The sequence below is a fragment of the Alosa pseudoharengus genome, unplaced genomic scaffold, assembly GCF_046254945.1.
Source record: "Alosa pseudoharengus isolate Yale_2024_CS ecotype anadromous, Long Island Sound unplaced genomic scaffold, YU_APseudo_1.1 YU_APseudo_1.1_scf_7, whole genome shotgun sequence".
Lineage (NCBI taxonomy): Eukaryota > Metazoa > Chordata > Actinopteri > Clupeiformes > Clupeidae > Alosa > Alosa pseudoharengus.
Window position 1 is genome coordinate 3,439,854 of NW_027468859.1, and position 24,619 is coordinate 3,464,472.

The 24,619-nt window shown below is 42.3% G+C and overlaps 1 protein-coding gene across 1 annotated transcript; it reads left to right on the forward strand.

Annotated features, from left to right (window-relative positions):
• The first annotated feature begins 711 nt into the window (after positions 1–711).
• mthfd1a (methylenetetrahydrofolate dehydrogenase (NADP+ dependent) 1a, methenyltetrahydrofolate cyclohydrolase, formyltetrahydrofolate synthetase) lies at positions 712–23,764 on the forward strand. The gene is made up of 27 exons (XM_076272886.1): positions 712–863; positions 1,281–1,390; positions 2,082–2,166; positions 2,828–2,887; positions 3,606–3,659; positions 4,225–4,361; positions 5,371–5,471; positions 6,919–7,055; positions 7,986–8,097; positions 8,553–8,680; positions 9,383–9,480; positions 10,242–10,415; positions 11,010–11,146; positions 11,321–11,367; positions 11,507–11,614; positions 11,897–11,971; positions 12,057–12,152; positions 12,379–12,519; positions 13,931–13,999; positions 14,888–14,999; positions 15,567–15,706; positions 17,880–17,980; positions 18,667–18,844; positions 20,178–20,285; positions 20,453–20,605; positions 21,887–21,969; positions 22,794–23,764. The coding sequence occupies exons 2-26, from the start codon at positions 1,290–1,292 to the stop codon at positions 21,953–21,955; spliced, it is 2,721 nt and encodes a 906-aa protein (XP_076129001.1). The 5' UTR covers positions 712–863; positions 1,281–1,289; the 3' UTR covers positions 21,956–21,969; positions 22,794–23,764.
• The last annotated feature ends 855 nt before the right edge of the window (positions 23,765–24,619 follow it).

The following is a 24,619-nucleotide window of genomic DNA, read 5'->3' on the forward strand; positions in this document are numbered from 1 at the left end:
ACTGGAGCCGCGCCAACCTCAAGAGCAGGAGTTTGCTGGAGGTTTGTGGAGCTTTTATTGGCCCAGTGGGTAGCTGAAGGGGAGGAGCTGCGTGTGCAGAGTTCACAGCGGTGCACTCTGAAATAGTCACACGCCACAAAAAGGCTCTGCTCAATCCTAAAATCGGCTTCTTTCAGTCTCTCTTTCTCTTTCTCTTCCCCCACCTTTCCCCCCTTCCTTCCTTCCTCCCCTCCCTCTCCACTCAAACTCAAACAGAAACGGTCTCTTCACTTTTTTGGAAGAAGCTGCCTATGTCTTGCAGTAAACTCAAGAAAGAGGGAGGAATGACACAGGAGAGAGAGAGAGGGCCGAAAAAATGTTTGTCTTCAGCTCCAAGAATTCTACACTCCCTTCTAGCAGGGCCCTGTGATTGGCTGCCGGGTAGCCTTGCAGTAGGACGGCCTACTTCCTGGTGAAGTCCAGCGGTCTGCACCGCCCGCCACCCCCCTCCTTCCTCCCGACAGGCCTCCCACCCCCACCATAGGGAGCGCCAAAACAACGCGCATTCAGCCTTGGCTCCGAGGTGCTATTCCAAATCTACCTGGCTCACAATCAGGCCGGAGCTGGCAGGAATGCTATGGAAAAAACCTGTCAGCCTGATAAGATAGAGCCTGGGATTGCTGTGCCTGTGCCGAAAAGTTTGCAGTCGACTTTGGAGGAAGAGGAGGAGGAAGAGGAGGAGGAGGAGAAGGAGGAGGCGGCCACAGACGAGGGGTGCAGGAGTGTGCAGCTGTGCACGGCCAGCAGTGTGCAGAGCCAGTGACAGAGCAGGGGAGAGGAGCTGGACATCGGGACGCAGAGGGACCGCAGGAGACCAGAGAAAGGTTTGGACTCCACTCCTCTCCTGTCCTCTCCTCTCCTCTGCTGTTGGCCCTGTCTTGCTTGCACATCTTGCACATAGAGCCTTGTGGTGCTTCTCATACTTCTCAATCTGCACTTGATCTCAGCAGATTAAGTCATAACCATGTGTCCATCTGTCTGCTGAACTGCTGGCCAACTTATTGTTGCTTTCTCACTGACGCAGACATTGCGTATCTTCATCTTTCCCTCACTCTCCCAATTTCTATCTCTCTTTCCCCTCATCTTTTTCTGTTTCTATCTTTTTGCATCTCTCTCCCTCTCTCTTTCAAATATGCTTTATTGGCACGAGAAATCATATGCTGCATTGCGAAAGCATTCACAGGAATAATAGAAAATGAACATACATATAAAAACACCTCTCTCTCTCTCTCTCTCTCCAGAAGCTCAACATGCTCTCCGTTGCTGCCACCATCCTCCGCCACGGGGCCGTGAGATGCCGGTGTGGCCAGCGTGCCATGGCAACGGTTATCTCCGGCAACAAGACGTCACAGTGAGTTGGAGTGCAAAGGGTCCCCTGAGTCCTCTCTGGCCAAACCATAACAGGCCCTTTTATACAGAGCCCTAATGTCTGACCTTTTATACAGAGCCCTAATGTCTGCCCTTTTATACAGAGCCCTAATGTCTGACCTTTTATACAGAGCCCTAATGTCTGACCTTTTATACAGAGCCCTAATGTCTGACCTTTTATACAGAGCCCTAATGTCTGACCGACTTGCTCTCTCTCTTTCTCTCTCTCCCTTTTATACAGAGCCCTAATGTCTGACCGACTTGCTCTCTCTCTTTCTCTCTCTCCCTTTTATACAGAGCCCTAATGTCTGACCGACTTGCTCTCTCTCTCTGTCTCTCCCTTTTATACAGAGCCCTAATGTCTGACCTTTTATACAGAGCCCTAATGTCTGACCTTTTATACAGAGCCCTAATGTCTGACCGACTTGCTCTCTCTCTCTGTCTCTCCCTTTTATACAGAGCCCTAATGTCTGCCCTTTTATACAGAGCCCTAATGTCTGACCTTTTATACAGAGCCCTAATGTCTGCCCTTTTATACAGAGCCCTAATGTCTGACCTTTTATACAGAGCCCTAATGTCTGACCTTTTATACAGAGCCCTAATGTCTGACCGACTTGCTCTCTCTCTCTGTCTCTCTCCCTTTCTCTCTCTGTCTCCTCTCTCCCTCTGTCCAGGCTGGTGAGGGAGAGGCTGAAAACAGACGTGGCTGAGATGAGGAGCCATTTCCCAGGCTTCAGGCCAGGCTTGGTTGTGCTCCAGGTGAAGCCTTAACATCTTCATGACTTTCACAGCTCTCAGTCCTCCGCTCTCTTTCACACTGTCCCTCTTTTTCTTTGTACGGTTATCTGATTGCGGTGATGTGATATCTTTTTCCTGGTTTTGTGTGTTCTGTATCAAAGAGACTGCCGTTTTGTGAATTGGCATGGCTCCCAAAAACTAAAAACCTAAAAAGGTCGGCAGAGTGTGTTGTGTGCTGACTGAAAGAAGAAAAAAAGCTATGCTAACTCTGTTGACATGCATTGTGCAACAATCCGTGCGTAAGTCAGGGCGAGCCAAATGCCCTAACTATATGACCCATGAGTCTCTCCAGAAGGCTAACATCCCAAATGTTAGCGGTCTGTAATATCATTGTGCATGGCTGTCAGGAGCAGATGAGACAACATTGCAGAACAATAGATCTGACACAATAATACGTTTTCATAATACGGCCAGAGGAATTGGGAGTGCAGCGCTCAGTATTACATCTCCTTCAGTGTACCAAGTGTGCAGTAATGATGATGGACAAGTTAGATTATGGATGTTATCATAGGTTCATTCATTCATTTATTTATTTATTTCATTGTACCTCTTTTGCCTGTCAATTACCTAATCACCTAATTGCCTCATTTGCTTACTCACATAAATGTGTTCAACGTCGTAGGTGGGTGACAGGGACGACTCCAATCTGTACATCAGTATGAAGCTGAAGGCTGCGGCAGAGGTGAGAAGACCTACGATAACCCGTATGAGTCGAGGGAGACATCCACAGAGCTCTTATTGCTGGGACTCAGCTGTTTAAAGCACATAGTGGGGCACAAAAGTTAAAGGTTTCATCTCTGACATCAGGGTATTAGGCTGGTTACTCTACAGGAAAGTGTGGATTTTGTCAGCAGAATTATGAGCCAATTGTCCTTTTTGCCTTTCTAGAAGACGCTTCTGTGGAAAGTGATGAATAATGAACGCACACATTGTATTATTGCCTAATAACTACACTCCCAGAAACTGAATAATGTTGGCAACATTAGAGCCATTGTCCTAGTTGAGTTACAAAATGTATCACAGAATATTGACGAATCAGACCCATTGATCTTGTATTGGTGTCATGTAACGTCAGACCCAGTGTTTAGAGTCGTCTGCTGCTGACTGCATGATTATTGTAACATTGTTGGATTTTGGTACAACAGACAATAAGGAATGTTGTATTGCCTTTTTGAGTGTGAAAAAAGTAATGATCTACCCAAGTAAATGTACAATCCTTGGATTGTGGATAAAATAAAGTGGATGTGGATGCAGCACGTCCTGGACCACTTCAAACTGAATGTAGGAACATACAGCATGCTCTGTGGACTTGGTTTCCTTTGTATCATTACTAAATACAGTACCTTCCAGTCTGTAACTGCCATGTTTTTCCCTTGGCTCCTTCTCTGTCTTTCACCCAGATTGGAATCAGTGCCAACCACATCCGGCTGCCAAGCACTGCCACAGAAGAGGAGGTAAGGAACCGTGGCATGGAGCCGTCAGTCAAGCCGCTTTATTGCACATCATCCATTTAGTCACATAGATTAAATGTGGCAACAGCCAAGGTCATCCGCGCCAATCATTGCTTAGTGGAAAAACACACCTCTGGGTCTCATTCTCACTCTTTACATGTGTCCCTTTCAACTGAAATGTTTCTGTTTCACTACAATGACCTTCCAGAAACTGCACACGCAAAACGTTTTGTTATGTGGGGGCCACAAAAAATTCCCCAGCTGCTTTCCCCAGACAAGACGCAACATAATACTAAGGCTAATAGTAACGATGATAATAATACAAATAATGATAATAACAAGGCTAAACAGTCTCTTGGTCTGAATTGAAATTATGGACCTGTTGATGTGAAGACATGTTGACTTGGGCAGGCAAGAGGAAATGAGAGAGAAAGAAAAAAAAAAGAAGTGTGAAATGAATACTGGCAAAGACATCTCTTCTCCTGTAATTCAGAATGTGATAAATGCTGAAGGAACAGAAAGCTACTTTTTGGAGAGTGGTACATGCTTACTCTTGTGCGTCTCGCAGGTGTTGCGAAGCATTGTGTCCGTTAACGAGAACCCTGCAGTGCACGGCCTGATTGTGCAGTTACCTCTGGATTCAGTGAACCCCATCGACACAGAGAAGGTGACCAACGCAGTGGCTCCAGAGAAGGATGTTGATGGGTGAGTGAGTCCTTGAAATGATCCATTCTAAAACATGGCTTGTCACTGAGTTTTTTTGCATGACTGCAAAGTGGTTGTTTTATGAAAGTGAAAGTGACCATGTTTCATATTCCTCCGTTTTTCACAAAATAAACAATTTGTGGATGATCACAAATGAACATGCCATAGAGCTAATTTAAAAAAAGCAAAAAAGGGATATTTGTCTTGCTTAGACACTCCACTATGTGCATAGGCCTATAAGTTCTATGTGTTTTTCTTGGCCTTGGCCCCATGTGATTTCCCATGCTATTGGCCCTGAGTACAGATTGTGGTCCCAGTCTCTTCTAGTTGAAGCCGACTTCACTCGGTCTGCCTTATCGACTGCTCTGGTGTGACCAGCCACTGGTCGCGAGCAAAGGCCAAAATACACGCTCGGTATTAGACGCCCACAGCTTTCTGATTCATCCACTGTTTGGTGCAAGATATTACAGTGGCAAAAAAAGGAGAACAAATCATGCTGACAAGATTACGGCCCACCCAATCACGATTCAGAACAGACAGAAGGTTGCCCTCTGCTGAACAGTAGCTGTGAATAACTGAATGTGTGACTAGGAAGAGGAATTAGTGAAGGTGTGCTAACATGGCATATTGTATTATACACTACACTTGTTATCACACATTCCCTAATAAGTGACCACGAGGAAAAGCTACTTTTAAAATGGTCCTATTATGGCCATAAACAAAGATATATGGGAGGTATAGGCCAGCTGCCAATTTACCTAGGTTAATAGGTTGGCAGGGCTACTGGAAAAACCAGCAGTTCTTGCATAATACATACTGTACAATATCCAAGCTACTTAAGATACCATCTCCCTGGTGGCTTTTCTCTGAATGTTACAAGCATATTAATACATACAGTATGTAGTAGCAGACATTCCGGTTTGGACAGTGAGGTGAGCAAAAACGAAACTGGTTTGTCAATTTGTGCAACTTATTTGTATAACTGTTTGTTGTATTCCTCTCCACACAGCCTCACTAGCATCAATGCGGGGAAGCTTTCCCGTGGGGACCTGGGCGACTGTTTCATCCCCTGCACACCAAACGGCTGCATGGAGCTCATTGCCCAGGCAGGTGTGTGACGTCATGCATGTTCAACATTTCAGTCACTCCTAATACCCCAGATCATAATTCATCATCAATTCAGTTCATGGCTATGCAAATGAAGCACAGCAACACAGCACCCACACTAGGGATAAAGAGCATCTGAATAAAGCTGAAGATACACTATGAAAGCAAAGTAGCTTACATGCATCTGGCTACATCTTTATAATGCTGGGTTTATGAGATGTCTATAATCTGTGAACTAAATTGCAGATCTGCCTCATTTGCATATAGATTGCATATGTATTTACATTAATTCACTTAACAGATGTTTACTGAGAACTGTGAATGAAACATGAACTGTAAATGAAACTATGAAACAATTTCATTTTGGGGTGGATGTGTTTGTGAGTAACTTTTGTTATCATCTTCAAATGAAATTTTGGTGCAATATGATCAATATGAATATGATGTGATAGATAAACACACTTCTAGTTTTTCTCATTAGCTGTCCAGGCTCCATGAACTATGGTTCTGTGATTCAGGTTATAACAGTCAGTGAAAATGTAAGAAAGGTCATGTCATCACAAACAATATCATCAAAAGACACCAGTTATCATGATATCAAGCTTTTATCAGTGTCAACTTGGCTGTTGGTGATTTTTGCATGTTTTTTTACATGCTTTTCACATAGGTAGGCCTATCTTGCTAGTTTTAGACCAGAAGCGCTTCTTCAAAATGCAGTACAGGCCTAGGCTTCATCTGCCTTGAAATTATGCGTCCTAAAAACTGAACCCTTGATTTTAGTGTTGTTGTCAGCTTATTATCATTGCATAATTATCATTGCTAACTAGATTAGATTATCAGATTCAACTTTACTGTCAAATACATGTACGATATTGTAAAATAGACTAGTAAAATAAAATACAGTTTTACATCTAACCAGAAGCACAAATAGTAGATAATGTGCTGTTGGTAGAAGCACAAATAGTAGATAATGTGCTGTTGGCAGAAGCACAAATAGTAGATAATGTGCTGTTGGCAGAAGCACAAATAGTAGATAATGTGCTGTTGGCAGAAGAACGAGGCATCACTGTGTTGCATACATGCTGTGTTTGTGGTGGGAAGAATGTGGTGGTGGAAGCCTTGGTGTTCAAACTTGCCGTCAGCTTATTACTTATTAGATCTCTGAAGACTGGAACGACGCGCTTCAACAACAGCTTCTACCCTTCAGCAATTAGACTCCTGAACTCCTGAAGATTTGCAACTCTACTTATTTATTTATTTTATTTTATCCCCTCCCCCACCGGACTGAGCTACAAAAAATACCACCAACATTGTTGTATGGCAGTTTCTATTCTATTCTATTCTATTACGTAGCCTACACTGTAGTCAAAACATTGTCAGTGGGTTTTTTTGCTATCAAGAGAGGAAAGAGGCGACACCGGTGACCAGCCTGTTATGTAATGGCGTGCAGGTGTATCTGTGGCTGGGAAGAACGCGGTGGTGATCGGGCGAAGCAAGATCGTGGGAGCCCCCATGCACGACCTCCTGCTGTGGAGCCACGCAACAGTCACCACCTGTCACTCAAAGACCCGGGATCTGGCAGCACAGGTGATAACAAACTTTCATCTTTTATCTTGTCACCATCTATTACAATTATTATTATCCACCCTGATTTTCTCTTTTATCTTTTAATTACTCATGAGTTACTCTTTGTAACTCATTTTCATTTTATGACCCTTTCTTTGAGTCCTTTTGTATACGTGCCATACAGAATACAGAAATGAAAAAAAAATATAAGCACCTCTAGCGTGTGCTCGGAGTAGTGCTTGACATCTTACCATTAATCACATGAGAAGAGAACAGAGGTTAATCATGGCGATTATTGCCATGGCTGCTCAAGTCAAGACTGTCTTTGTTCTGCTGTAATCTCAACGGAAAAATGTTGCACTTTCAGCATACTAAATTTGCCACAATGTTGTTTCTTTGCTCCACTATTGAATGCTAGGCCTTACTGTTTTTTTTTCAAAGAGCTTGACTGGTGTGGAATGAAAATATAGGTCAGCTGAAGAGACACTTGGACACAGAGCTAATAGGATTTGGAAAAAATGGACTACATACACATAAGAGTGTGTCTTCAGAATATTCAGCGGATGCCTTTACATTCACAAGTTCACGGCCATAAACAAAGGCCACACACACACACACACACACACACACACAGCCTGAAGAGGACACATACTTGAGCAGTCCTCTTCTCTACCCACCACCCACAGCGCTAAACGTGCAGTTTGTAGTTGCATATGGCTTATTGAATGGCTTGGGGGTTAGTCATAACAATGTGACACGACGATGATGACGACGATGATGCAATGGCGAGTAACAGCACCTGCCTCTCTCTACAGGTGGGCGAGTAACAGCACCTGCCTCTCTCTACAGGTGGGCGAGTAACAGCACTAGCCTCTCTCTACAGGTGGGCGAGTAACAGCACTAGCCTCTCTCTACAGGTGGGCGAGTAACAGCACTAGCCTCTCTCTACAGGTGGGCCGGGCGGACGTCCTGGTGGTGGGCGCTGGGAAGGCTGAGATGGTGAAGGGGGACTGGCTGAAGGAGGGGGCCGTGGTCATCGATTGCGGGATCAATCACATTCCAGGTCTCCACACTCTTTGTCTCTGTGTATTTACAAGGGCAATTACTAAAAACACGCTATTAAATACACGCTAATGTATGTCTGAGAGAGACTTGTATCGAAACGCACACTGAACTAATAGGCCTACATTTGATGGACATTGCTTTGTGGGAACTGTGCCAATGACCTTGATTTTACCTCTGCTATTCCATCTTCCCTTGTTGATGCTCTTTAGTGCTCATCATGAATTGCACTTCACAAGTACATTTACAAGATCATTATTATAAACAATACACCATACAACAATATACAAATATACTGTATAACTACTGTACAGTGCATTTATTATTACATACACTGCCTACAAACTGGACACTGTTGAGACATCTCTCTCCACTTTTCTGACCTGAGGAAACGCTTTTAACGCTTTCTCCTCCTCTCCCCCATGCTGTTCCTGTCCCGCCCACCTCCTCCTGCAGACAGCAGTAAGCCCAGCGGGAAACGTGTGGTCGGGGACGTCCACTACGCCTCCGCTAAGGAGCGGGCAGGGTTCATCACCCCAGTGCCAGGAGGCGTGGGTCCAATGACAGTGGCCATGCTGATGGAGGTATGCACAACGCCTCTCTCTAACACTTGATGTGGAAATGAATTATCTCTTAATGTAGGCCGTGTGAATCATCTCACTTGGCACGCTAGAGGGATAGCCTTGTGTTCAGGTTTTAGCTTTTCTAAACCTCTGATGAAAAGTTAATCAGTGAAGAATAGGTAAAACTGTGGAAAACCCGATTGAATATTACAGTAAAACAAAATGATTAAACTCTAACTACGGATCAAATGACAACACTGAGAATGTCATAGTAAATTCACAAGACAGAGTGAGAGAATAAAGTGAAGATACAGTGGGGCACATTTAGTCTTTCACAGGTAGATCTTTTCATTCCGGAGTGGTTCTTTGCCTGTGTGATGACAGATGCTGTTGTAATTAAACTTGACAGGGTTTTACGGCTAGCATGAATCATCTGAGCTGCTAATCCAGGGGGAATCTTATTTAGTAGCATGCTTGAAAAAACACAGCGTCCACCAGGAACAAAATGCATCCCCCACAGCTGCAGAGTCGATGCTCTGTCCACCGCAGTTCTACACAAGGGCTTCAATTAATTTCTTTTATGATCATCGGATACTTTTAATTATGACAAGCCTTGGAGACTTTTGATACAAATGCTTATTATTTCTTTTAACCTTTGACATGAAATGTATACATATACAGTATACACACCTGATTACTTTTCCTTTTGTCTGGTTGTACCAGAACACAGTTCAGAGTGCCAAGCGGTTTCTGAATTCATATCGTCCAGGGAAGTGGAACATTACATACATCAAACTGAAACCGGTGCGTCCAAAGCCAAGGTATTCCCATTTGATGCCCTGACATTCATCTGTTGGACAGTCAGGACTTTGAACTAAATAGAGCACCTACATAACACTCTATTCAGTATATTCTCTCTATATTCTTTCAGTAGTTTTGTTTTATAGAAGGCTAGACATGATGGAAAGAAGTGGGCAGCATTTACCATTTCTATCTTCTGCTACTGTGTTTGTAGATAATGTATTGCCTTATATTAATATAGTGGAAGAGTTTGTTTTGTGACTTTCTTCAGTAAAATTCACGGTAATAATAAGTCCATTGACTTTAAAGTACATACTCTAACGGACATACTCTGCATGTGGGTGTTTCAGCACTGTTGATCCGCTTAAGAGTAGACGCCACAGGCAGACCCCCTGGAGATGTTAATCACGAGAGCACTTTACCAGTATATCTCACGGAGCAATGCTGGAGATGTTAATCACGAGAGCACTTTACCAGTATATCTCACGGAGCAATGCTGGAGATGTTAATCACGAGAGCACTTTACCAGTATATCTCACGGAGCAATGCTCCGGTCACGACCATGCAGTAGTTTTTTTTCTGCATATGACTGCAGCTTCTCGGGCTAAATTAAGAGTGTTAGTCTAATTGCATTAGTGTCTCCTAGGAAATATGACATAACATTGTATTGCTCTTGTCCTCTTTGTTAGCGAAATCTAACGTTGCTGACGTCTCTCCATCTCCATTCCTCTCTGTGGTCGCTGTTTGTTTTATGTAACGCCACTTTGCTTACCTCCTGCAGTGATGCTGCAATTTCCCAGGCGTGTGCTACCAAGCCTGTCATGAAGCTTGCCAGGGAGGTGGGCCTGTTCTCGGAGGAAGTGGAGCCGCACGGACGCCACAGGGCCAAGGTCCAGCTGGACGTCCTGACGCGCATGAGAGCACAGCCTGATGGGAAATATGTGGTGGTCACAGGGTGAGATCATAATGGAAATGGGAATCAAATTGGAATTTTCAAACTGCATTCCAGTTAAACTGACTGACAACAATAAATAAACCCTTCACTAACAATTGCTCCCATGCTGAGCATATTTGGTCAAAATGTCAACCGATATTTATAGAATAAACCTATTTATAATAAGGTAGGGTTTGATTCTGAGAGCACTGTGTGTAGAATACACATTAAAAATTAAAAGTTCTATAAAACTACTGTATACAGTATAGTGAGTGTACATTAATGCTAAACCTGCCCACTGTAGTGAAGGAAAATAGTTATGACTAGGTGAACGCAATGTTTACCTGATGTTGCTGTTGCTGCAGTGTTAATATAGGGTTAGATTCACTTTATAAACATTGTTATGTATACACTGTTCCAATCATCCCATTCCATTCCAGTTATTAATGTTATTAGCACTTTGTCTATTGAGCTGTGAGCTACACATAACATTAGCCTACTTTGTGAGACAACCATTATTGACAAATGTGCACTCAGCAGTAAGGGAAAATTGATGGACACACATTACCTGAGGCTATTAATTTCCTTGTGTTTGATGATGGATCTCCTGTGTAGAATCACACCTACTCCACTGGGAGAGGGCAAGACCACAACCACCCTTGGACTCACTCAAGCACTTGGGGCACACCTTAATGTAAACAGCATTGCTTGTATACGGCAACCTACTGCAGGGGCTACATTTAGCGTCAAAGGTAAACAGTTAGCTTTAGCAAATAATATAGATACATGGGTAATGCTGTATGCTAGCCCGATTTGATTAGTAAAATGATGTAGGTGATGAGATATCCTATTCCTTTTTCCAGATGTTCTAAGCTACCACTATAAAATGGTTTGTCTTACTAAGATTTCTCCCTCCTTCTCAATAGGGGGTGCGGTTGGAGGGGGATATGCCCAAATTCTTCCAATAGAGGAGGTATGGACACTTTCCTCAAAATAATGTTAAATCATTACAGAATAGGAAAACACAGTGTCACAAGGGTATTTGTTCAAGTAGGTATAGTTGATTTGTTTATTTTCATTGTTTGTTTATAATTTGTTGTTTATTTCAAAAGGCCAGTCTGCAACTAACCAGCGACACTCAAGCAGTCTCCACAGCCACAAGTCTGGTGATGGACTCCATCACTTCTCGGATGCATTGTGAATCTCAGCAAAACCACCAGGTGACTCCCTCCCCCTGGGTTATCATGTTAATGTTTAGCCATATGTGTCCTCATATGTAAAGGTTTGCATGTTTGATCATGTATGCATGTATATGTGTCTGCAATGCTTATGCATAATGCATTTGCATGTGTATGCAGAGTGCTGACTGTTTTTGAGAGTGCATATGTTCTCTTTGATGTCTGGTTACATATGACTGTGTCCATCTAATGAGATTTCTTCTCATGTGCTGTTTTTCTGGCTTGTGTTGGAGTGGCCTGAATTTCCTCTCTCCATTTACACAGACTCTGTTTGATCTCCTGGTCCCTCTTCGCGATGGTCAGAGAGAATTTTCTACACCTCAGCTGAAGAGGATGGAGGCAAGTTAACTCATGTGCAAACCCTGCTCAACATCATCAGCCTCTGCATTGACCTAAAACTCTCTGTTTACTCGTTGACCTTTAGAAACTTGGAATTGACAAAATGGACCCTCTGACACTAACTGACAAGGAGATAAGACAATTTGTGAAACTGGACATTGATCCTCTCAAAGTGTCTGTGGTATGTCGCCAACAAGAGCTAGATTTAGAACTCTCTGACTTTTTCTGACCTTTGGCTATATGGGTTATTTGTGTGTGTGCGTGTGCGTGTGTGTGTGTGTGTGTGTGTGCGTGTGGTTTGCAGATATTCTGTTTGCATGCAAGTATCTGTTTTTTGAGAGTATATGTGGGTGCCATACAAACCAGCCTTAAATCAATCTGTATGTGTTTGGGTCTCTTATCAACAGGACAAGCTCAGCCACACCATAGGGAATGAAATCATGGCCATCTTGGCTTTAAGCACAAGCATTCAGGGCTTGCAGGAGCGCTTGGCTAAAATGGTGGTAACCAGCGACTGCTCTGGAGAACCTGTCACCACGGAAGACCTGGTTAGTTTCTGGAGAAAGCCTCTCCGTGAGAGTGTGTGTGTGTGTATGTAGGGCATTTTAAACTTGCTGCGGTGTGTGTGTACATACCCAGTGGATGCCTACAGATGAGCTTTCTGGTATGGCAACAAGCATATAGAAGCTACAGTAGCAGCAGAAATAGCCTGCTGTGCTGGCCCCTCTGGATCACGGTCACAGGTGCTTTGGCAGATTGTAAACAAACATCAGGAGAAGCAAATCTGCTGCTTTCTGTCATCACTTAGCCTACAAATTAGTATTTGGAAAGCCATCTAGATTACCAGTGATCTTGGATCTCTCTGCAAAAGCCAACAGGCTACTTACATTTGGCAAGGTGAGGTCCAGTGATACAGTATAATGTTTATTTGTTTATTTGTTTATTGATTTATTTGATAGGGACAATGCATATTAATGAACATTGTGTAATAAACACCATGTAAATATGCCAGAATTAGTAAGAAGAACTACTTTTCATCTGCAGTCCCTAGGCAGGTGACATAGGACAACACACTGTAAAATTAAATACATAATGGTGACATATGCATTAACAGAATAAACAGAACACAACAGACAAACAGAAACAAAACAGAAATACATGAAGACAAGGAGGACATAAGGGTGACATATACAGTACATTGACAGAATAAACAAACAAAATGAAACAGAAATACATGAAGACAAGGACATAATTCATCCACCTCTATACATTCAATTGATAGTAAAATTGAGTGGGTGATGAAATTACATGTGTGGCAGTTAAAAGTGAGTGCATCTCTGGTTTTCTAGGAGCCACTGTTTTAAGTGAGTTTTAAAGGTGTTATATGTAGGACACTCTCTTATTGGGAGGGGCAAGCTATTCCATAGTTTACCTCCTACTACTGACAATACGTTTTGGCCAAAAACGGTGCGTCTGAATGGTATTATACAGTCCCCTTTTACAGAGGCCCGTGTACTACCTCCACTTCCAAGTCTTTGGAAAAAGCCATGCAGCGGAGGGGGTATATATTGAGCCAACATGTTTCGACCGAACATGGTCTTCTTCAGGGCAAAGACCATGTTCGGTCGAAACATGTTGGCTCAATATTTTAAATGACCTAAGCCAGATTCAATAAAGGCTTTTTAAAGAATTCCTTCTCCTCTTATATATTTGAGTGCCTGGGACCTATACTATTGCTTTATTGGATTTTCCCTACCCCAAGAGCACCGCTTGAGGACTTGATAATTTCACCTAAGCGCCTGGTTGAACCTCTTGCATACAGTATAATGTAGGCTATTGTAGTGACTCATTGACATAAAGTTGAAAATGGAACAAAATACCATACCAAAGGGTTTTTTTGTACGGCCAACCATTGAATGGTTAATGTGTACTGACAATAACTTTTACCGTGTCCTGCAGGGTGTCACAGGTGTGTTGACCGTCCTTCTCAGAGATGCATTGAAACCCTGCTTGATGCAAACAGTGGAGGTGAGAGTCCTTATTTGAACCTTTCCCCTGCTTTCAAGCATTTCCTCCCCTGCAGGCTTAGAGCTTGGGGCGGCCCAACTGAACAGATGTTGAATTATGCAAATCTTGTTGCGCTCTTTAAAGAAAATAAACATAGTGAGGATGACATCTTCCCCTGGAAATACAGAAACATTTTCTATTTCTATTTCTGTTCTATATTCTATTTTCCCTTTTGCTAAGTGCTGTTTAGCCTGTAAAATCCAAACTAGTCTGGTTACTCTTGATTGGGAAATGTTTGCAACACTTCAATCGCGACGGGCACTAACTTTAAAATCATTGGTTTAGCCTTACCAATCACATTGATCAGAGATCCCTAACGTTGCTTCTTACTTCGCCTAAACTTTTTAAACTGACAATGAACAGCATCAACAGTCAGGAAACAATGTATGTGAGTCTACCTTTGCTGTAAATAAATTGCTACATTTTCCCAACTGCATTTTGCGATGTTTGCAGGAGTTGCTGCTTCTGTTTATCACAATACGTTTTGGTTTCGACTTCCCCTCTCGTCGCTGATTGGCCTGACATTTTTCTTGTCTGAGGGAAACGGTTATCTCTCTGAAAAAATATCTAGGTGGGAGGGGCCATGCTAAGTGCTGTTAGCACAATAATATGGTCATGGTAGAGTTCGGCTTTGTTTCATCGTGGTAATTCAACTCATGACCTTCCAGAGCTACCCAAATAGCACCTGATTTTGGAGTTAATGCTCCATATCAGATGGGAATCAGATCAGCCCTGTTCAGCCTGTATCCGCCACTCTACCTGTATTATATCAGACACATATCGATGTCATAACTCTTCATGTATTTGGTTTCTGTTGCTCTCTGTCCGGTCTATCTCTCCCAACCCCAGGGGAGTCCAGTGTTTATTCACACAAGCCCATCTGCTGACATCGCCCATGGCAACTCGTCCATCCTGGCCGACAAAATGGCCTTGAAACTGGTGGGGCCCGCAGGCTTTGTGGGTGAGTCATCTTCAGTTTAATATGTCTTTCTCATGGGTGCGATGTTGGCCTCTGGTTGATTTTGTCCGCTGCCTGCTCCCTTGTCATTCATTGGTTTGATTGAGAGGGATCGTTTCCATTCACTGCATTAGTATTGCAGAAGGACAGCTCGAGTTGATCATTTCAGACTGACATTTTAGTCCAAAATGAGAAGCATAATTCTGTGGGTTAATAATGCAGGAGCATCATAAATAGATATCTTTCATCTTTTGTCTTGCACACATAAATGAAGACTGAACATACCAAGTAACTAAAGCATTGTTGAGTACATTACATTTATAACTTAAATAACTACAGCATTTGAACAGCGGAATTGACACAGAAATACACAGAAATACACAGCACATTGCTGGCTCCCCTGTGTCTGATTGGATAGCTACTGTTTAATGTACTTTTAACCTGATGGGTTCAGTGAAAGAAACCACTGAACTGGATTGCTGTCAGGCCAGCCCCTAGTGTACAGATTTGCCAATGTAATGATACAGTATCAAAGACTTGAATGACCAACTCCCCCTCAATTTCTTGCAGTGACTGAAGCTGGCTGCGGTGCAGAAATTGGTCTGGAGAAGTTCTTCAACATTAAGTGCCGATATTCAGGCCTGCAGCCGGATGTGACGGTGATGGTGGCTACTGTCCGTGCTCTCAAGATGCACGGAGGAGATCAGAAGGTAAGACAGTTATTAAAACATGAGTGTATAAAAACACTGTTGCTCTTCACATACTGTAATGTCTTCACATCACATCATGGATAAAAAAAGATATGGATAAATTCTGAATAATGTCAATATACTGGGGAGACAATTAGAAATGATAAACTTAGATATGTTATGGGATAGCATTAGTAAGCCTTGGTTGAGGCATTGCCACCTATTTTATTTCTATTTCTGGCGTTCTGCTTCAAATAGGATGACGCACCTGTCCGCAATAACAGCTTAGCACATAGCTTGTTATCTGCAGATTTGACTGGAGACTGAGATATATCAAAAAAGGAACCTGCTTTTCAGCCAGTGACACCTTATCTAAGAATGAGACAGTCAAATGGACATGTTACCTGTTTCACTGCACAGTTACTCTCTGAGGAAAAAAAGGACACAAACTTGTACTTGGGCCATTAAAAACGTGCTGTCAGCCTGCCTGCCTCCACCTCTGTCTGTCCCTGTGATGCCTGTGTAACTACTGCGCTGTGGGACGTGTTAGTGTGTGCCGGAGCCAGCCCGCGCCGGCCTCCCAGTGCGCTGTCACTGAGGCGAGGCTGCGGCAGAGTGCAGACAAGCGCACAGACGCTCTCATTACAGGGTCACCCAGGGCCACTCACGCATCAGGCTCTCGTAAGCGTCAGAGATGGAAAGATACAGGTGGTAGAGAGAGAGAGAGAGAGAGAGAAGAGGGAGAGAAAGGTAGAGAGAGAGAGAAAAGAGGGAGAGAAAGAGAAAGGTAGAGAGAGAAAGAGGGACAGAACAGAGCGAGAGAAAGAGAAAGGTAGAGAGAGTGGGGAAGAGAGAGAGAGAGAGCGATGCATAGCTGATTTTGTACATAGAAGAAGAGATCATAGGAACAGATCTCCTGGGCAAGCAGCAGGGCCTGAGGCGCTTGCTAGGCTGATGTAAATTGTTGAGACACTCAGGGCAACCACAGTGCATTTGGGAAAACTAAACATATCCAACCTTTCTCAGAGACAGGATTAGTGAACAAGCTAGAGACCACGTGTGTATCTGTGTGTGTGTGTCTGTCTGTCTGCCTGTCTGTCTGTCTGTCTGTGTATGTGTGTGTGTGTGTGTGTGTGTGTGTATGTAAATTAGTAAAAGAGTGTATGTGTGTGTGTGTGTGTGTGTGTGTGAGAGAGAGAGAGAGAGAGAGAGAGAGAGAGTTTACTGTCGCCAGGGCATGTTTACTGTACGGTCTGGCTTTGCATAGTTAAGATGTCTCTGTCCACTGACCAGATCTCCATGCTGCAGGTCACAGCTAGCTTGACCTCACCAGCGAAGTGTGCAGCAGAAGTAATGTCTCATGTGTTTGTATGAGTGCACTCAATGAACTCCACTGTTGTCTGAGCTATATGTATGCATGTATTTACATCAAGCATTGACACACTAACATGGCATAACAACACTGTGGTATTATGTATGTGCCTTAATACAGCATGACATTTTAATAACAAATAATAGATCGATAGATAGATAGATAGATAGATAGATAGATAGATAGATACAGTAGATACTTTATTGATCCCCAAGGGGAAATCCAAGGTCTCAGTAGCATACAGACATCACACACAACATGCACTTACAGCAGAAAAAGTAAATAATATACATATAAAAAAAACTCCACTGTACAATAGAGACAGTAGAAGATAATGATACTAAAATACTAAATACTAAATATACTATATACACTAAATCAATCAACATAGTGTGCTTAAGGTTGATCGAGCATGACCGGGCAGGGACTGAGCCTGTAAGTCAGTGTGCAGCTGAGGATGATCGCTTCCTTGTTGTCCCTGTCAAGGGTGCCATGGTCGTGGACCCCTCAACAGACACAATCAAGATGCAATATACAGTTGAAAGGGTGGGGATAGTAATATGGACATACAAGAGTAGTTTTTGCAATATGGTGAGATATTAGTGGCTGATATTGTATACAGAAATGTTATTAATTTTCAACAGTGTACAGTTTATAAATCATGTTTACATGTACTTTTTTAAGAATACACCATCATTTGATTCACTTCAAGATTGATGCAAAAAGTAGAAAACATATCACTAAGTTACCATGGCATTAGGATAGGCATTTGTTGATTGCATGTCACCTTAATAATGACATTTAGCTACATCTTTCCTATAGAATGTGAACCGATTGGAGTTTGGCTGTAGCCATTTAAGAAGACAGATTGAAAATGCAAGAGTTTATGGATTACCAGTGGTGGTAGCCATCAATATGTTTTGGTAAGTGTATCAATTTAGATGTACCATATCTGAAATAATGCATACACACAAACACACACTAGCTTTTGCTAAACATGTCATAGGTTTACCTGTGTGAGTATGACTCACCATCCATTGTTCCCATATCCATAGTTTTATTTTGACACTTTATTGAGTTTGCATAACCAGCTCTCCTACTCCATTTCAGGGAAAGGTTCAGTCAAGTTCAGTGGAAATGTAATTATAGGCTGTATATATTTTGTTAGTATGACTCAGACTAATGTCTTCAGGGCTTCAACCAGTCTCTGATGAAATTGCCATCCATGTTACTCTAACCTTTCCTTAGAAAAACGTTCCAGATAGTATCTACTTTTATGCTGTGTAGTAGTCAAAGGATTTGAAAAATTTCTATTCTGGGTTCCGATTAAATCTACACTTATTTTTACACGTGTGACAAAGAGGCTACTTACCGGTACATGCAAACATACTGTGTTATAATCCGTTTCTAAATTTTGAAAATGTAGAATGTGGCTCTTGTTCTTCATGAAAATAGCCACTAGTCTTTTCAAATCATTAGCTCCCCTGTGGTTAGTCAGCTATCACATACTTGTATGAACAAACATGTATTTCTGTTTTTGTGTGTGTGTGTGTGTGTGTGTGTGTGTGTGTGTGTGTGTGTGTGTGTGTGTGTGTGTATTCCTCCAAAGCTCTGACACAGAGGATGAGTTGGAGATGGTCTCTGCCCAGGCCAGGTTAGCTGGGGCTTTTGATGTGGTGCGCTGCACTCATTGGGCTGAAGGAGGCGCTGGCGCCATGGCTCTGGGAAAGGCTGTGCAGAGAGCTGCAGAGGTCCCCCATCCATTTAAGTACCTCTACCCCCTGGAGGTAAAGAAGGGCATTTGCTCTCTTTATTTAAGTACCTCTACCCCCTGGAGGTAAAGAAGGGCATTTGCTCTCTTTATTTCATTCATTTATTATTAATATATGTTTGCCGTGAAAGTAATTGTCATTGGTCTGTAATGCCATACCCTGCGTGAACATCATATCTCAGATAAGTTGTTAATTTGTAGTTTTTTTTGTCTAGATTTCATTTAATTGCAAGTGATAGAACCTTCTGACTGACAAAACAGGAAATGACCACGGTTGCCTAATGCAACTATGTTGTATAGTATGTTGTCTGAGATTGTTTGTGTGTGTGTGTGTGTGTGTGTGTGTGTGTGTGTGTGTGTGTGTGTGTCTGTGTGTGTGTGTGTGTGTCTGTGTGTGTGTGTGTGTGTGTGTGTCACTGTGAGTGAGTGTGCAGCCTACATACTGTACATGCGCGTGAGTCGGGGTGGTTACTTAGCTCATCCAAATCTATATGACCCTCCTCACACTGATGCAGACTATGCCCCTGTTTCCCATTAACTAATGGCAGCCCCACCACCACCCACTCCTACTCACACCACCACAGCTGTTTCATCTCTTCAGCTCGTAGCTGACGACAAAGCCTCAGGCAATTAGCACTCGCCAACTAAAGCGACTGTGACCCCCTATTACACCTGCGTGTGAGTCTCATAATCCCTACCCTGTCCCCCATTATGGTTAGTGACTTTTTCAAACAAAGACAATTAATTCTAAAGACTATAAATAATACAGACTATAAAGTTAGATATTTTAACTGGGCACAAGTGGTCTTTAAAAACCAGAGATTCTGTCTTTGTCCATCTAAAGCAGTGGTTCTCAAATTGGGGTACATGAAGGCACTCCAGGGGGTACGTGAGATTTTAAAATATACATATATTTAAAAAGTAGAATCCATGCAAAAATACTTTAAAAACAATTATTTAATAATAAATATTTCAGGAAAATGTAAGTTATAAAATGAATTTTATATTTCAGTAGGCTATTCAATTTCATTATCCTAAAAACCCAGAGTCGCCCCCATACCAGGATGGTTCGACCCAACCTGTCACATGCCACCTGTCAATCACATTCAAAACTCAAACGATGGAGTCGTGGTTGAAGCATAGCAGTAATTCTTGTGCGCTGGTTAGGGGTACTTGGCTGAAAAAATATTTCACAGGGGGGGTACATCACTGAAAAAAGCTTGAGAACCACTGATCTAAAGAATGTTTGAATAAGTGGGTTGAGCTGAAGGAGTTCAGGTCACCTTTGAGTGATGTGTTGTTTTAGCCTAATGTTTTGAAGACCCTAAGAGGTGTTAATTATTTTCAAGATGTCCATTGAAGAGAAGATTCGCACAGTGGCCCAGAGGATGTATGGAGCCAAAGACATACAGCTATCAGCGCAAGCACTGAACAAGATCAGACTTTATACCAAACAGGTTAGGGGCCATAATTAAAAAAAATCAGCTTAACACTTATTATTTCTATCCGTTGTTAATGTGTCCTTTTGGATCTAAGAGGTTTCTGTTTCAGCGGTCTACTTTGTATCACTGATGGTGAGCTTGTTGTCAATGCTGTCTTTTAATGTGTTCGTTCTTTCTCAAAGGGGTTGGCAAATTTGCCGATCTGTGTTGCCAAGACCCACCTGTCACTGAGCCCTGAACAGGGGAGCACGGGAGTGCCCAAAGACTTCACCCTGCCCATCGTGGACATCCAGCCTAATGTGGGAGCCGGGTTCCTGTGTCCTGTGGTCAGCAATGTGAGTGCCTTCTCTGGTGCGGTCAGCACCATCTGTGGATGAAGTAAGGGATAATGTATTGTCCGCCGGTAATTATCAGAAAATAAGTCCCGAAAGGGAGAACAGAACCCCGACGCGCAGCGGAGGGGTTTTGCTTCGACCTGAAGGGACTTATTTTCTGATAATTACCGGCGGACAATACATTATCCCGCTTATTACACGGCTACTTGCCAAAACAAGAAAAGAAACCTAACACAATGAATCTTTAAAAATGATTTTGCTACCGTTTCGTGTCTTCCGCTGACAAAATAAATAGTTCGCCACACAGATAGAACTTGACAGTTTCAGGTGTTGCGTGGCAACGTCTTACTAGCTTACTTTCCCTTTCAATAAAATTCCATTGCAATAAGCGAACGGAATTCTTGCGGAGGGATATGAAAGACGTTAATCAACCCGTTGCCATTGACAGCGGTGATTATATACTTTGCCGGTGATTTATATAGATTTAACATAGGCCCGAACGTTGGAAAGGCCCATTCATGTGAATGGAACTTTCTGCAGCACTCTAAAGAGCCGTGTAATAACAAAGATTAATCAAGTTGGCTATTAAAAAAAAATATCTCTGGCAATGTCTGTTTCATTGCATAATTTAATGGTTCTGAGAATATTTTTTATTATCTTTTTATGTCTTAGTATAATTTTTAGCACACACATATATATAAATAATAAATTGGATTTTGAAGTATGTCTCTCCTTTACTTCACTATGTGATATGTAATAGGGAAGAGAGAAAATTGCGCTGAAAAACATCCCATAACCCCATGGTGTAACATTTGAGAAGGTTGTTTGGGTGATTATCCACAGAGAAAAGAAAGCAGTGGACATGTTGTTTTCCACACTAAAAGTACAGTAGTTGCTAGGTTGCAGAGCTTTACTTAACGTAAAAGTGTGAATAACACATGCGTCTGTTTAATCAGACGCTCACCTTGTCTGCCTGACGTGTGTGTTCATCTGTGTGTGTGAGTAGGTGAGTGAGACAGATAGAGAGAGAGAGACAGTGAAAATGCAGAGAGAAAGAGACAGTGAAAATGTCGTTGAAAACTACCGGTATATGTTGTTGCATTGTCGATGTTGTAAAGTTTTTGTCCTCAAAACATTTGTAATTTGTGATGATTTTTTTTCTACATTCATTTGATCACAAATCAGTGTCTTTAATTGGTGTGCATGTAAAACTATAGTCTAGAAGAAGCACTCTCTCACCTTTCCACCACCTTCTCCCCTCTGTCGATATACCTTCACTAGATGACTCCACCGCACAGACTAATATGGCCCTGTTACCATGACAACGACCTCTATTCCGTCATGCAATAGGTTCAGACCCCAAGGTAAGTAGAAAAAAAGTGTGTAAATGTGAAAAACGTGTTTTTCTGTCTTGCCTCTCGGCTTGTTCCAATCCATCCTGCCATTTTCATTAAATAGATGCCTAGCTTTTACATAGTAACCACATCAGCTCACCGAAGAGCCATATGGTCATCTGTAGCAGAGTAAACATTTCATGCCCAGGACCTTTAATCTTTATCACGGACCAGACTGCTGTTTTCATTGCTTTAAATTGCTTTTTTTTTATCTGGCTTCTCTCTCTCTCTCTCTCTCTCTCTCTCTCTCTCACTCACACACACTTGCCTTCTTCTTTCTCTCTCTCTTTCTCTCTCTCTCACACACACTTGCCTTCTTCTTTCTCTCTCTCTTTCTCTCTCTCTCACTCTCACTTGCCATCTTCTTTCTCTCTCTCTCTATTCTTGTAAGGTGTCGTATGTTGATTGATTTATAAATCTATGAAGATTCTTGATGTTTTTGAGGAAAAATGGTGCTACAACAGCGTGATGTGTATTGTTGAGAATGATAAGCTACAGATTGCACATTACTTTAATAAATTTTCCTAACTTTTACTTTTTGAGTACAGTGTCAAGTTGATCTTGATGTATTTTTAAGATTGTAATAAAGAGTTTTTGAAAATTCAAATTCTCTCTCTCTCTTTCTCTCTTTCTCTCTCTCTCACTTGCCTTCTTCTCTCTCTCTTTCTCTCTCTCTCTCACTTGCCTTCTTCTTTCTCTCTCTCTCTCTCTCTCTCTCTCTCTCTCTCACTTGCCTTCTTCTTCTCTCTGCACTTGATTTGTGCTGCACACACTCACTCTGCCTCCCTCCCTAGGTTTGGTCAGCCATTGAGGTACAACTCCCCCTGGCACCTGGCCCTTGAAGAGAATGGATGTCTCCACTCTTCCATCTATCCCTTGATTGATTCAGTAAAGCGCAGACCTTAGCAAGCATGGCTCATGCTTTTGAAGACTGGAAGACCGTCACAGACACAAACACTTGCAACACACCCAGTGTGCTATTGTGAGGTCAAAATCCTCCACAAACCCATTTTCTTGAATACCCACATGAGGAAGATGTCTAGAAAGAACACATGAAGCACCCCATTCACTTGGAAAATGGATAGTGGTTCTGCTGTTCAATTTTATTTCCACTTGAGTGAGTGTGTTTATTTCAGCGCTACCTGCTACTCCACCTAGCCTGTTGTCATTACATACTGGAATTGACTAACTGTCCCTCAGTGGCTCCCACTTCCAGAATAGCAACAACACTTCTCTGGGATCTGCCATTGTGGATCAAGCTGCCATTGTGGATCAAGCTGCCATTGTGGATCAAGCTGCTCCAATGGATTACACTGCTTGTCTGTTGCAGTTTCAAAGGAACTGAAAGTTGCGTAAGTCCTAATACTGTTACCCTGGGATAAGAGGAAACTGATTGCTGTGAAGAAATCGTCATGTCATGTTCCTTTTGCCAGAAGAAAGCAACAAAAAAGAGCCTTTAGTTAACTATTCTTTTTTGAACATTAGTTCAAACAAAACATATCCTAGCTTGCTGTGATTAAACCCTGTTTATGTGATATTGACAAAGGTGAACGTAATAAAGTCACAAACTCTGATAAAACACTTGATATTTGCAAGGTTCCTCTAGCTAATCTGAATTATACAAGGTTTTTGAGTGATGTGTACTTTTTGAGATGACAGTATTATCACAAAATGAAGCTATATTCTTTTAATTTATCTCCTGCTTGGGTCACCTGTGTTATACACACATTCTCTCTCTCTCTCTCTTCCTCACACACACATATAACACACACACACACAAATACACATTTTGGAGTGTCATTGTGTATCTTTTTCCCTCAAACTTAATCTCTAGGTGACCTTTGATAAAAAAATTAAAAAAAAGCGATTGCTGTTGCTATGGCTACAAAGCAAAAGGTGTGATTGTATTATTAGACTCTGGCTAATTAGTGTCAGTGTTTATTTTAAGAATGCTTACATGAACAGACTGAGACCAAATTCACAGCGCTTGATGGGCTTAAAGACCTTGGGGCCACACACATGTGACATACATGGCATGAAATGATCATAATGGAATTGCAGTGATGTGTCTTTGTGATGCGTCTTGTGTGAGAGTCCCAGGTGTTATGTCTGGTCACAAACTGCTCTTGCAATAATGCGCCATATGCATGGAAGGCTCTTTAGCCAGCCAAAATGTTTCTGGTGGAGCGTCAGCTGGGTTGTAACAGCATCATCTGCTCCTTACATGTTCAGTCCAGGCACTGAATATCTTGTTTATGCCCCATAGGGCAGCTCTTTATGCAACTTTGACACAAATCCTGCATTGTAACACGCTCATTCATTAGGTGCACACCCAACCGGGTGCATGTAGACAGGTATGCTTACCATTAACAATAGCCACTGCAACACCTGAGACTCCACTGGAAATAAATGTGCTGGCCAAAGAGCCTTAGCAGAAGTGGTCTGTCTTGTGCCTTATTACAGCAATGCATCACAAGTTGCTTTTATAGATGATTTAATCAAATTGAAGCATACTTATTACATAGCTAAGAGGTGTTTTTAACTTTTTTAAATTAGATGTTTTGGTGGAGTGCCTTGTGTAATGAAACATTTTCTTCATACATCTGTTTGCAACTTCCTA